Genomic DNA, 14,017 nt, shown 5'->3' with positions numbered 1-14,017 from the left:
TTTTTCTCTGTACTGTACTCATTGCATATGCAATCGTATTTTTTCATGATCTTTTGTTTTATGTATGGGATTTGCTAAGGTACAACGCAAAAGGTATTTTGCGGCTGGTCTGTCGTACGTCAGACCAGCCACCTTGTGAATGGAGACAAAAGCTCTAGCAATTCCCTGTATGTATTTATCTGTGTTGAAAAATTAACGGGTGGTGCTTTGCCGCAGTGTTTGATACTTGATAGAGTTAAAATGTCTATTTCCTAGGCCTGTGTATGTGTCCTTTTTCTTCCCCCAATGGGAGTGAAGAGGCTAAAAATTTCTGTAATCTCTGCAGACCACTAAACCAGTTCTCAAACGAAAAATCTTGATGAAATAACATTAAAAATCCATTACTTGAGGATTGCTGTGATGGGAATCTTGTACTGGCTGTGAGGGAGGATTAGTATTTTTCAAAAAGTACAGTGGGCCCACTTGGTAGGATGATCCAAACCGTTCATTTGTTGGGCCACCATGTAAATAGGCTGGACCACAGATTGGGTCATTTTCAGTGTTTTTAATTTTTTTGGCATTTCGTAGGGATTCGAGCACACTCGTCTTCTTGCGCATGAGTCACAGCATAGAGTTTTTTCTTTATTTTCCGAAGGAAATCCCGCTTTGCTAGCAAGCGTATTTTGTTTTTGTTAGGCTAATTTACATTGGAACAACTCCCCACAATGGAACAAATTACGCAATTACTTTTCGTTACTTACAAGAAGACGAAGCTCATGGATTCTGTCCCACAACATACTCTAAATACATTCAGTTAAAAGACAGTTGATTTGGGTCAAGAGGTAAAGGAATTGACACTACCCACATTGTTGAAACGGCTTCAAAACCATTTTCAAATTAAGAAGAATGGGATACGTAGCATCCCATTAGGACTCCAAAAGTTAAGCGTGCTTGGGCGAGAGTAGTACTCGGATGGACAACCTCCTGAGAAGTCCTCATGTTGCACTCCTCTCCCTTTTAATGTCTTTAGTCTTCCTCAAACCCATCTGTAGCTGCGTGCATGCTCATGAGCTCGGAACTCCCATACCTAGAAGCCGCAAAACCATATGACCCCAAAACTGCAACAAATACGAGCAGAACTGCGGCGAACAACTGGAAGTTGGCGAGCAATTCTCCTCGGACCTCATTCTCGGGCAACTTACATATGATCTCATTGTCCTTGAGGTTGCAACCGTGGGGCATCATGGGGCCGTGGAGGCTAAAGGCTATTTGGTAGAACCAAATGCCTTGGAGTGTGATGGAGATTCCACAAGTTAAGTCGAGAGGGAAACTCGTGGGGAAGAGGGTTGCGGTGAGGATGGAGATTATGGAGATGGAGATGATGAGGAGGAGGAGGATGTGGTAGTAGGACTCGAGGCCTTTGTAGCTTGTTGAGTGGTTGGAGAAGAGGAGGTATTCGGCTAAGAAAGCAGTTGCGATAATAAGGATGAGTGCTCCTTCTGGTAGGGGGAGGTACCTGCGTACATAGGCATCGCTATATTTCAAAAAAATATATAAGCTGTTCGGATACGCGGATTTTATAATCATGGATTTCGTCAAAATCCTAGATGGAAGATGAGAGGAGGAGGAGACTGTCTGTCCTTTTCTGATTTCACGCCCTACTTTCCGTCGAGCGAGAGAGTAGGAGATCCTCCCGTTTCCAGGTTTTACAAATCTCAGGATGGGGAGATATTTCTAAAACCTGGATTTCTTACTTAAAATCCAAGAAACACAATCCGGAGAGCATGTAGCAGCAGCGTGATTCTAAAATCCGCGTATCCAAACGGCCCCACAGTGCTCAAGAAAGAAACAGAATAAGAATATACATTAAATTAAAAGCCACATAAGATGTGAGGTACATCTTAGATTAGATCAGGTGCAACTTGGGTAACTAGGGTTGAGCTTTTACACAGAAGGTAACGTTTGGTTGTTTTACTTTTATCCCCGTAGAGTAATGATCAAGTCATCTCTTGGTAAAGTAGTAGTGAAGTGGTCCTTAAGTAGTCTTCAAGTAGTATTCTAGTATAGGTTAAAACAGTCATTTGTTTTTCTGTAAATAGCTAGTGGAATGCAGGAAAAGTGGAAGATATTGCATTTGGTAGCATGTAAAACACTAGTACGATACTGATCAACTTATGCATGTGACTAACACAAAATCCAACAAATTACACATGAAATCACCGCATGCTAATAAAAAGAAAAGAGAAAAGGACCTATCAATATCGTAATATCGTGGTCGATGGACTGAAAATACCTTCTATCAAGACTCGTTTCTTTTTCAGGCTAATTAAGAAGGCCATTTTTGGGATAGGTAATATTGGGCCACCATGTACTGTTACAACTTTGATAGTTAGAGAGGACTTGATGAACCAAACACACTTGCTATTTTAAGTAGGGCTGCAACTCGGGTCGGGCGGGTTGGGTTTTTTAAGAACCCAACCCAACCCGAGAAATATCTCGGGTCGGGTTGGGTTTTTTTCTGGAAAACCCAAGATTCTCAAACCCGGCCTTACCCATGATAAATCTCTGTTTGGTTGCCAGGTTTTTTTTTGTTCCTGGGATTTATGTGGAAGAAAAAAAAATCCAAGGAGATTGGTGGGGGAAAAAAAGTCCTAGAAGTATCCCAGTAAAATAAAAATCCCATGTTTGGTTGACCGGACTATGGTGGGGAAAAAAATACTTTGTTTGGTTGCTTGAACTGTTGGGAAGAAAAAAAATTCTTCTCAAGCTTATTTTAGGTTTCTGGGATTATTTTGGGATGGGATGAAATGGCAATCATTACAAGAATGAGATTAAAAAAATTCACCACACAAGCAATCATTACAAGAGTGGGATTCAAAAATTCTAGTGCTAAAAGGCAACCAAACATGGGATGGGACCAGAATTTTACTAAAACTTCATAGGACAAAAAATTTACTGGTAAGGAAAACTCTTGTTTGGCAAGGCAACTCAACTCATAGAAGTTGAAAAACTCAAGCATGGCAAACTCTCTAGTCCATTAACTAATAATTAGTCCAAAGAGAATAAATTGATGCATTACCAAATGAAAATGATACACTCATATGAGATAAACAACAAACTATTTAGTGCATTAACTATTTAGTTGAAACTTGAAACCCTAGAGCTAAAGCGGGGAAACAAATAGAAGATGGAAAGAGCCCCTGTGATTGCGTGCGTGACTTTTACTTTTAAGTTTTCACTTTTAAAGTAACAAAGTTTTAGAAAAAAAAATGCATACTATAACTTAAGTAACTTGGGTCGGTCCCTTCAAACCCGGCTCGACCCGAAGCCCGAGAAACATGAACCCAACCCAAGCTATTTTTGGGTCGGGAGCGCAATGGTCTGAGGCTTTGTATAAAAAGTGAATTGACATCCTGACGTAGGACATGGGAGCTAAAATATTTATTTTGACCAACGTGTCCAAGTCAGTTCAGCTGGGAAGAAAAGGACTCGGATAGGTCTGATTCAATTAATGAGCGAGCTATTAATACGGGATGGGTCGTGCTTTACACTAAGATCGTACCCATTGGTTTTCATTTTTCCGATAGGGATTAGACTCAATCTCGACCGCACACGTGGAAATTTTTTATTAACCACCAACTGCAGTTGTAAAAAGAGAGCTAAATTCATATTTTTAAAAAGCGTTTGACGGATCAATATGTTGAGGGGCTCACCAAATAGATGGTTAGGATCACTGCATCTATGTGGTGCAGTAGGCAAGCAAGCAAGGATAATTCTCTCTCCTTGGATGGGGCATTGTTGGAAAAAGGTCATGTTTGGTAGCTAGCCATGATTTTTTTTTCATGGAATATTAGTTTATCCACCGGTGGGAGTGAGGTAAGGAGAGTGGGAGAGGGAGAAATTTGTTAGGGCATGACTGACTAAAGGATTAAAGGGTGAGAAGTGGATAAAATCAGGGAAAAAGTAAAGGGTGATGATAAATTCGCACCCCCTATAGGATAAGTCGCACCACTTTACAACGAAAGAGTAGAGTGAGTGACAAACATAGCTAAGCTCATTTTGAACCACTGACGAAAAAGAATTCCAGAATGAATGAATGGAAAAACTGGTTAGAGCGTCGTTATCAATACAATTTATCTCAGAATAGATGGTTTAGATTAGTATCGAAAAAATGGCGAACTAGAGTCAATCAGCGTTGTACGATTGATTGAAAATTAAGATTTCAAACAATAGGATTTGTATGAAAAAGAAAAAGACCAATTCATTTATTACGAGAAAGAAAATGATCGTACGGTGAATTCATTGCTACCGTGAATTGATGCGGCAGACTTTAATGATTTTTCACTTTAAAGGGCTACGAATTATCTTGCAGGGGGTGCGAATGTATCATCATCGCCCAGAGAAAAACTTTAATAAAAATTGGGAAATGATATGAGCAAAACCATGTTTTGCTACTTTCGCTAACTTATCTTATCTTTTACTGTTTAAAGAGCTGTCAAAGGATATTATTACAGTTCCCAAAAGCTCTCACAAGCCGATAAAAAAACAAACGACAAGCTAGGTTTGTACAATTTTTAAAACATGGTTGTGGTGATATCATTTTATTTTTCCTATTTTTAAGCTACTCAGTCTGCTAACTCATGCCCTCTCGAATTCTCTCTCCAATATTTTCTACCCGCAACCTAACTGGATTTTAATGTGTGTCTGCTTTTCAACGACATGAATTTAATCACAGCTATCCAATTTGACTAGGACAAGCTAAGATAGACACCTCAGCTTCCACGTCATATAAGTGGAAGTCAAAATAAGGATAGCTATTACTGTAAAAAGAAAAATAAGTTTTAGCTTCCACGTCATAGGAGGGTAAGTCAAAATAAGGACAAGCATTACTGCAAAACGACAAATTAGTTCATCTTTCTATTATATTTTTGTCATTCCCCAAAAAAATAGATAATATTCTTGCGACCATGAAAAGAAAATTTATTTGTTTGGTTGCATAAAAGCTGGGCTCGTTTGGGTGTTTTGCTTGGCTTTTTGGTGTCACGTCAACAAAACCCCTTATTTCCCTTATTTGGTTGCTCCGTATAGCATAGAAATCCAAGGAAACTATCTACTCTCAACAAAATCCTAGCAAAAACCCACAAAAAGATGGCATTTGGTTGTATGCCTTGAAATGATGCTCTCTCTCTCTCTCTTGGGAATGACCCCTACCAATACTCTACTTTATTGACAACTAAACACTACTTACCACTACTTTACGGGAAAAATTCGAGGGATTTACAAGACTTGTCTTGTCCATATCAAGTACTTACACTGCTACTCAGGCTCTGTTGGATGCTTAAGCATCTTAGAGAAGTAAAGTCTAGGGGGGGGTAAACCCTAATAAAGCCATGTGCTTTATTTTGTTTGGATGGAAGTTATCCAGGAGAGGAAGAGATAGAGAGAGTTGGAGACAGAAATGAGGAAGAGATGATTACCTAGAAATCTCTTCTTTTTTCGGTTATTTAACATGTAAATTCTAGCGATGTCACGTCACAACACATGCAATTATTACACATGATTCGTGTCTCGTAATCTCTAAGAATTTTGGGTGTTACTTTGGAAAACAAACACCACATAGTAATCCAAAAAGTTTGTTATTATTCTTTTTTTGGCTTAGGGATTGCTTGAGGATCCCTTGCATGTGGCATCCAAACATAACATAACTACGCGGAGCCACATATGTAGATACCGAATCGCCCAGTCGTGAGATAGGGGAGGGATGACGCAAGAGGGGAAAATTTGGGAAGGCACGAGCGAGAGGGGCTAAAAAATGAAAAACAATAATTCTTGATTTGTTTTATCTATTGATACTGGAACTACAATGTTTTAATAATTGCACAAATTCAGCTAAGCTTTTCTTCTTCTTCTTTTTAATAATACGCTTGTGATAACTTTTTGGTAACCTGTAAAAACTTTTGACATCTGTTCAAAACAAGTGCCCCGTGTTAAGGTGCATTGGAAATGTAAATCTAAACATTGTTTGAGAAAAAAGACTCAAAAGCCATGTAAAGCTCTTAATCCCTGTGTAAATTTATTGTAGATTTACATTTTCAATGCAGCTTAAGGGCACTCTTAACAAAACCCAAAAAAGAAAAGACAGGGTGAGTTTGTGCAGTTATTAAAACACCGTAGTTCCAAGTTCCAACATCATTAGCCTTGTTTTGTTTTTCCCCCTTATGCTTTTCAGCCTCCATGCATGATGCATGCTCCCCTCACTCACGCCCTCTGTGCTCCTCTCTCACGACTGGGTAAGCATGGATTCCATGAAAAAAACAAAAAAAAAAATCATGGTTGCCAAACACGCTGTAAGATTAAAACGGAAAACAGTTGAGGAAGAGGTACCGAGTTAGATATGTCACCTGGTTTTCTCGTTGAGCAGAGCAACAACTCCAAAGATGAAGAACATTAGAAGCATCCCCGAGTGAGCAAAATCGTTCATGTGGGAAGGGTTTAAAACCCCATTGACGAAGTACCTAAAATGGGGCGAATAGAGGAGCTCGATGCATAAGTCTATGAAAGAACCCACCACCACAACATACAGCTCCATGTATTTCAGCCTCCCACCAAACCCTACAACTGGGCTCCAAACCCTTATTTTGAAGGCCTTTGGGTTGGACACGTACCTCACCACTGAACTCCAGGTATGCCACACCCCAATGACCAGAAACAGAGTCCCTGGAACAAGGTGACCTTGGAAGGATCCCATCTCTTTTGTAAGCCCAGATTTCTTAATTAGATTAAGCTACTTTTTCCATTTTTTTTCTTGCTCTGCAGCAATCAATGAGAAATGAATAATTTTCAGAAATTTTTTTAAGTGCATACTTGGAAGTATAAATGATTAAATAACACCAACTTTATTTTCAGAAATTTGCAGCAATCAATGAGAAATGAATAATTTTCAGAAATTTTTTTAAGTGCATACTTTATTATTTTTTCTTTACAAGGGGAAAGGTGAGGTTTGGCGTTGTTGAATTAAAGATGGTTTCGATTTCCCAACATATTGCTTGGATTTTGTGCCGAACACTCAAAATTTCTAGACTGCTTTAGTAAGAAAAATTGAAAATACTCTGACCTATTTAGTCAATAGATACATGATCAAGACTGTCTAACGAAAGAACAACTTTAATGGTGAAAAGAAGATACAGATCAAAAGAATCAGAACTTGAATCGTGCCAATATTGGTACATTAGAGTTCAAATCCATAGCTCTAAAGCCGAAATAAAATAAAACCACTGATTGTTTCTGTTTTTGCTTTTCTTATTAAGATTTCTAAGTCGTGACTTACGTACCTAGGACAGAATGAGGGTTTGTAGGATGGATTTCGTGACACACGTTCCTGAGTGCATATGATCACGAAAAAGATCTCTGAGAATAGAAGCCCTTGATTGAAAGTTTGAAAGAACAGTAAAGAACTCACGAAGTGGGGGCGGCGAGAGGGTATTTGGAATATGGCGAAATTACAGGGCAGTGATATTTACGCCCCTTTTGATCACCTGGGACACTCAGCGCCAGTGTACGGGGCAATCAAACCCAATGGATTTTTCTGAAGTCAAGTACATTAGCCTCCTTTTTGTCACAGATACACTGGCGCTGGGTGTCCCTAGTGATCAAAAGGGGCGTAAATATCACTTTCCAAATTATATGGTGATATTTGGTCCAAAGTGTCCAACACTCCAACCACAGCCTTTTATAAAGTGAGTTTTTATATGATGAAAGGCCTTATAGGGCAGTATTTTTGGACTATAGGATGATCCAAACCGTCTATTAGATGGGCCACAACTTAAATAGGTTGTGCCCAAAAATCATTTCCATAGGTTGACCCTAACCATCCGATCTATAGAGGGTTATGATCAACCTTCTAATGTGCATTCCCTCTATAGATCGGTTAGGGTCAACCTGTGGAAATGATTTTTGGGGCACAACCTATTTAGGTTGTGGCCCATCTAATGGACGGTTTGGATCATCCTATAGTGTGGGCCGGTACATTTTGAAAAATAATGGACTATTAACGCTTTTCGAGTAGGCATAAAGACGCATATATGGTGACACCATTACATGGTCGCTTGTGCTCTATTTGGATGCTGGTAGATGTTGGGGGGATTTAGAGAAGAAGAAGTCAAAGTGAAATCAGTCAATTGTTTGGTTGCGTCCGTAGTTGTGAAGGAGATTTCTTTCCGTATTTTTTAAAGATTTTTTTGGGAAAATGTTATCAGCACTACTGTTTTTTGATGAGGGCACTCCTCACTTTATTAAAAGTACGGTATGGCCCGCACCATAGGATGATCCAAACCATCCATTAGATGGGCCATAGCCTAAATAGGTTATGCCCCAAAATTATTTCCATAGGTTTATTCTAACCCTCCGATCTATAGAGGGTTAGGATCAACCCTCTAACATTCAGATTGGAGGGCTAGGATCAGCCTATGGAAATGATTTTTGGGGTATAACCTATTTAGGCTATGGCCCTTCTAATGGATGGTTTGGATCATCCTATGGTATCGGCCGTACCGTACTTTTAATAAAGTGAGAGTGCCCTCATCAAAAAACAGTAGTGTTGATAATGTTTTCCTTTTTCTTTTCTTTTTTGTAAAGGAATTTGCTAGCCAACTTCTCCGAGGTGACTTCTTAGCTTATGGCCCATCCTTTGTGCAAAGATGGGCACATGGGGCAAGGTTACTAGCAAAAACATAAAAACATAAAATAGGAAAAATACTAATCATTACCAAAAAATAGTAAAATAGCACAAGTTTTAAAGTTTTAAATGAAAAATTACGGAAAAATTGTTACAAAGTTCAAAAATTACGAAAAAAATACCATATGCAATAACATACGACAATTACGAAAATAACTACAATGAAAACTATAAAGTTATGACAATTACGGAAAAAAAAAATTTGCCTTAGAAATTCTCCCATTTTTTCTTCGATTCGGAGAGGCGAATTTTGAGGGTTCCACGTCACCGAGAAGCGCCCAACATCCTGGTGGTCAAACTCCCCAAGTTTGCTAAATTCACTGCCAAACACCCTTCAGGGAATTAGTAGAATTACATTCCCTGCTATTTTTCTCAAAAAAAGGTAACCAAACAGAGCATTGGTGATTGGTATTTTTTTTTTCCCGGCAGGGCCGACATTTTGGTTTCATATTTTTCAACTGAAAAATGCGAAACGTGATGGGAGATGAATTTAGGGCATGATTGCCCAGCATGAAAAATTATTCCCTAGAATATTAGTGGGGCCAGTTGTGAGAGATGGGTTAAAAAGGAGAGTCTTGAGACTTGAGAGGGTGGGAGGGAGAAGAGCAGAAATTTAAAGGGAAGAAATTACCGAATTTAAAAGTAGCACTTTTTTCCCTACTTTGTAGGGATTCCTCTTATTGCGGAAATCTTTTCCATGCCCATACACAATGATGCCTTTCACATGCCATATCCACTATCCGCCCTATACATAATCATGCTATATGTTGGGAATCTCCTGAGTCCAGCCCCAATGAGAGAATCTGGCATAAAGCTAGTATAATACGAGAAAGAGATTTTCTCGTGAAGCCTCAAGAGAGAGATATGGAGGGAAAATTTCTAGGTCCTTCATTTTAGAGTCCAAGCGAGTTTTCCGTAGTATTCACCAATGGGGCCAAAAATCTTAGGAGGATATTTCTCTAAGGATCAATTACCAATGGGGGACAAAAATTAGGTGGAATTATCAACAAGACCCATGCTTTTCAGAAATTATCAACGAGGGACAACAGAAGTCTTGTCATTAAAAGCTGGACAAAAATGTCCTTTTCTTAAGCAACACGTTTTGCTTTTCCACTTTTCCATCTTCTCTCATCTTTCCCTCTCTTTTTTTTTTACTTTTTCATTTTCAACTTTGTTTTTTTTTTACCTTACCAGTCACCTTCTTCATCATTTAGCCACCATTTGAGGTGGGAAAACTCAAAAATTTGAAACGTGAGTTCATTCCCATCTATCTCTCAATATCTAGGTTTTGTTTTTCATTTGTTTTAGGGTTTTACATTTCTCCTTCTCCCTTTCAATGGAGGATGAGGAAGATGAATCGTACGGTAGAAAGAAAAAAACGTGAAAAATGAACGAGTGAAAAAAAAGAAAGAAGTAAAAACATGTCCATAAGGGACTTGATAAGCCCATTCGGAATTTGGTAACCCCATTTTGATACCGGATAACCCCAACTCCAGAGACTTGAAAACCCCCTTCCAAAACTCTAGTACCGTTGGGCAATTTTAAGGGACTTGATAAGCCCATTCGGAATTTGGTAACCCCATTTTGATACTGGATAACCCCAACTCCAGATACTTGAAAACCCCCTTCCAAAACTCCAGTACCCTTGGGCAATTTTAAGGGACTTGATAAGCCAATTCGAAAATTGGTAACCCCATTTTGATACTTGATAACCCCAATCCTATAGACTTGAAAACCCCCTTCCAAAACTCCAGTACCCTCGGCCAATTTTCAAGTACTTGATAAGCCCATTCAGAAATTAGTAACCCCATTTTTTATACTAGATAACCCTAATCCCAGAGACTTGAAAACCCCCTTCCAAAACTCTAGTACCCTTGGCCAATTTTCAGGGACTTGATCACCCCATTCGGAAATTAGTAACCCCATTTTTTATACTAGATATCCCCATTCCTAGAGACTTGAAAACCCTCTTCCAAAACTCCAGTACTCTCTGCCAATTTTCAAGCACTTGATAAGCCCATTCGGAAATTGGTAACCCTATTTTTAAGAGTTACTAACCCCCTTCCAGAGAGTTGATAAACCCCTTCTGCTACAAAACCCCCTGCTTATAGCAACTCTTCTAATGGCATTACAATTCTGCTCATGATAGAAATAACAAAAGAAATGGATGTTGTTTTCATTAAATGTGCTTCATGTATTACATCCCAATTTGTGTATTACAAAAAAAAGAAAATTTAAGTAAATCAAAAAATGTGTAGCCATCCATTCATGTATTACATCAACTTTTTCTTATACAACCACTTGTCTTCCAAAAAAGTGAGTGAAGCCATCCATGCATTATCTCCAGAACTCACCCTAAAAAAAAATAGCTTAAACCCTAAACAAGATAAATTAGAAACAGAGGAATGAAAAATAGTGCAAAACCCTAAAAAAACAAAAACAAAAACAAAACCTAAATACAAAGAGATAGATGGTAAGAACTCAACATTCAAGTTTTCAAGATTTGCCAACAACAATGGTGGCTGAGCAGGGAGGAAGATGACTGGTAGGGTAACAAATTAAAAAAGGTGATAATGGAAAAGTAAAAGAAGAGGGAAGAAGGAAAAACCAAGGTCAAAACGTGTTAAATGTCAAAGGGCATTTTCGTCCAGCTTTTACTGACAAGACCTCTTTTGTCCCCCATTGATAATTTTTGAAAAGCATGGGTCCTGTTGATAATTTTGCCTAATGTTTGTCCCTCATTGGTAATTGGTCCTTTCTCTAAAGATGAAACCGCAGAAAGGCATGTTCAGAAAATTGAAATGATGTTGACTTTTTTGGGTAAGCAAGCTGGGTTAGACAAAGGCGGAACACTAAACCTAAGAATTCAAACTCCTCAATGCTCTTTAGTTTACATAATTGACTAGCTTGATGGGAGCATATTGAAATCTTTGAGAGGGTATTAGGCAATTCTTATTTAGAACCGCCTATCATGGTTCGATATATTTGATTCCTCCAATTTCGGGCACTCTCCTTCTCTGTCCTCTTGCTCAAGTGGGATCATATTGACTAGATGATGTTCATCCACCCATGATACTTTCTTTTCTCAAGCTTCTTGCCTAGGCTCTAGGTGATGAGTCAGGGAAAGATCTTTGTCTTTCCTGACTCATCTTCAGCGAATGATTCCAAAGGATTGATAGTAATCTCCCTTCCATATTTATCGTTGAGCTAATGTTCTCCATTCGTTTTTGTTGTTTTTGGATCCTCATTTTCTGTTGGATCGTCTTCATTGTCTGAGGAATATTCCGACGAGGGATTTTCTTTTCTCAATTCCCTAATTCTTCATCTTAGTTTTCACATAAAGTGGAGAAGAGATATTTCACATATAAAAGGGTTTGAAAACCCTAATACGAAAATGGTTTGATCATGTTCCGAAGAGTAAGGAGATAAGGAGGAGGAAGAAAAGCCAAAAACAAGAGGGTTGTTGAAGGCTCTTGGAGGAGATTTATTGTAAGGGGTTTTTTGAGGTAAACACGTGTTCCTCCAAGATCATTGTATTCTTCCATTTCTTGTTGTAATCCTCAAGTTTTATTGAGAAAACTTGAAAAGCACACTGTGTCCCTCTGAGGAGATTTATTGCAATCAAGACACTTGATCTTGTAGAACAGCACAAGGCAGCCCAGTTGGTACCCGTCCCCATGCGCAAAGAACATTCCATCGAGAAGGTGCAAGTTACATTTTTTTTAAAAGGGATTTGCTATGGACCATCGCAGAAGGTTTTTCACGGAACGGGCTGTTGCATGAGAGAGTGCAACCACATAGGCTCAGATTTTGTCTTATTCATTTTATTCATATGAGGTGGCGGCACTCATTCATCAGCCGTTCTGCGAAATTGCTTCTGCCATTGTCCCTAGCAAATCCGTTTTTAAAATGAATAAATTTGAAACTTCCCACCAAAGGAAAATAAGACCTTTGTTAGTTTTTTCCCTTACGATTACTTCTTGAGCCCCACATGAACCCCATGGATGCGATCTGATTGATTGATATCTTATCGTCCATGGCTCGGACTTGATCAGATGATCTTTGCCTAATTGCCTCATATTTTATTAGGCCTTATATAGGGTTATGTCAAGAAAAGTTAAAACATTGATTTTACTGCCTTAATCTTACGGGTATGATGTCCTTAGACGTGGAACGAGGAGACCATGGGTCCCCTCATTATGATCCACTAGATACACACATTTCCTAATGTTGATCGTTATCTTAAGAGTGGCCTGTCTGTGTTGCCGACTCAAAAGAATAAAAAGCTATTAATATTCCCCCTCCCATGTTTTGATGATGAGACAAACCGAGATTGTCTCTTATTATTTACCAGTTGTTAAAAGATATTACAATTAGTCTTACAATTAAGGAAAACTAGCATATCATCTGCAAAAAGGAGATGAGATATCCTTATGTTTAATCTAGGCATGTGAAATCTGCCAGTTCTTCTAGCTTCCATCAGCAGATTGATGAAGCCATGCCATGCGGTCGTTTCTTCTTCTTTTTTTTCATTTAATTTCAAGAGGGAGCGCTTGTCTTATTAACCCTAGTTGGGTTGGGTTGGGTTGGGTTGAGCTTTTGCGGAAAAAAAATGAACAGGATGATAACTTGAACCCAGACCCTAATTCCCTAAAATTAACCCTAGTTGCACCCAAGGTTTTAAATTCGGTTTCGGGGTAATTTCGGTTCTCACCGAGACTGAAATTTTAGCTGAAATTCCAAAATTTTGGCTGAAATTCGTCAGACGTGCTCGAAATTTTGTTTTCTTGGGCCGAAATTACCAAAATTTCAGTAATTTCGGCTGAAATTTTGTAACGGAATAAAAAAATTGATATTTTATCAAGAATTTCACCAAAATATCCTGAATTTCGACCGAAGCAATTTCAGTTTCGGTCCTCACCGGCCGAAATTTAAAACCTTGTTGCACTCCCTCACAATTTCCAAAAAACTTTCAACAATCAAATTAAAAATGAAAAGACAAGTGAGTTCGTCTCATTATCAAAATATGTTAGAGCAACTATCACTAGCCTAAAAAAGGGAGAAGAAGGGGAATGAAAATGGGAGAAAATGCCTTCTCAGTGCCACCGAGATACCCTCCAGGACGTGGCGATGGACTACTACGTATTCTCCCGTCTATGTATTTGCATCACACTCAAGCCCTAGATCCAGGTTCTTGGTGTCCTCTTTTGATACTCCATTTTATCTTAATTCTATTTTTGTTTTGATTTGATTAGCTTTTCTTGGGACTATTAAATCGTTTGCCTGATACTGTTATTTAGTCTG

At 38.7% G+C, this 14,017-nt stretch overlaps 1 protein-coding gene across 2 annotated transcripts; it reads right to left on the bottom strand.

The window, feature by feature from the left end:
* Positions 1–705: 705 nt before the first annotated feature.
* Positions 706–7,609, bottom strand: LOC143883436 (uncharacterized). 2 transcript variants are annotated; one of them, XM_077386782.1, is made up of 3 exons: positions 7,311–7,609; positions 6,381–6,789; positions 706–1,513 (listed from the first exon to the last, which is right to left on the bottom strand). In XM_077386782.1, exons 2-3 carry the CDS (start codon positions 6,725–6,727, stop codon positions 1,006–1,008), a joined length of 855 nt encoding a protein of 284 aa, XP_077242897.1. In that variant the 5' UTR covers positions 6,728–6,789; positions 7,311–7,609; the 3' UTR covers positions 706–1,005. The 2 variants fall into 2 exon arrangements, with proteins under 2 accessions (XP_077242897.1, XP_077242898.1); XM_077386783.1 differs by having other exon boundaries at positions 706–1,495; positions 7,311–7,608.
* Positions 7,610–14,017: the final 6,408 nt, after the last annotated feature.

The sequence above is a fragment of the Tasmannia lanceolata genome, unplaced genomic scaffold (genome assembly GCF_043159265.1).
Source record: "Tasmannia lanceolata isolate RefF3 unplaced genomic scaffold, GAP_Taslan_0.1 ptg000008l, whole genome shotgun sequence".
Lineage (NCBI taxonomy): Eukaryota > Viridiplantae > Streptophyta > Magnoliopsida > Canellales > Winteraceae > Tasmannia > Tasmannia lanceolata.
Note: the sequence above shows the minus strand (reverse complement) of the source record. Positions and strands in the feature narration are given on the sequence as shown.

Excerpts from the sequence above, each read along its gene's own strand:
- LOC143883436 (XM_077386782.1), bottom strand. The coding sequence starts at position 6,727 with ATGGGATCCTTCCAAGGTCACCTTGTTCCAGGGACTCTGTTTCTGGTC. Across the intron at positions 1,514-6,380 it reads CTGCTCAACGAGAAAACCAG|CGATGCCTATGTACGCAGGT; the intron begins GTGACATATCTA and ends TTTGAAATATAG.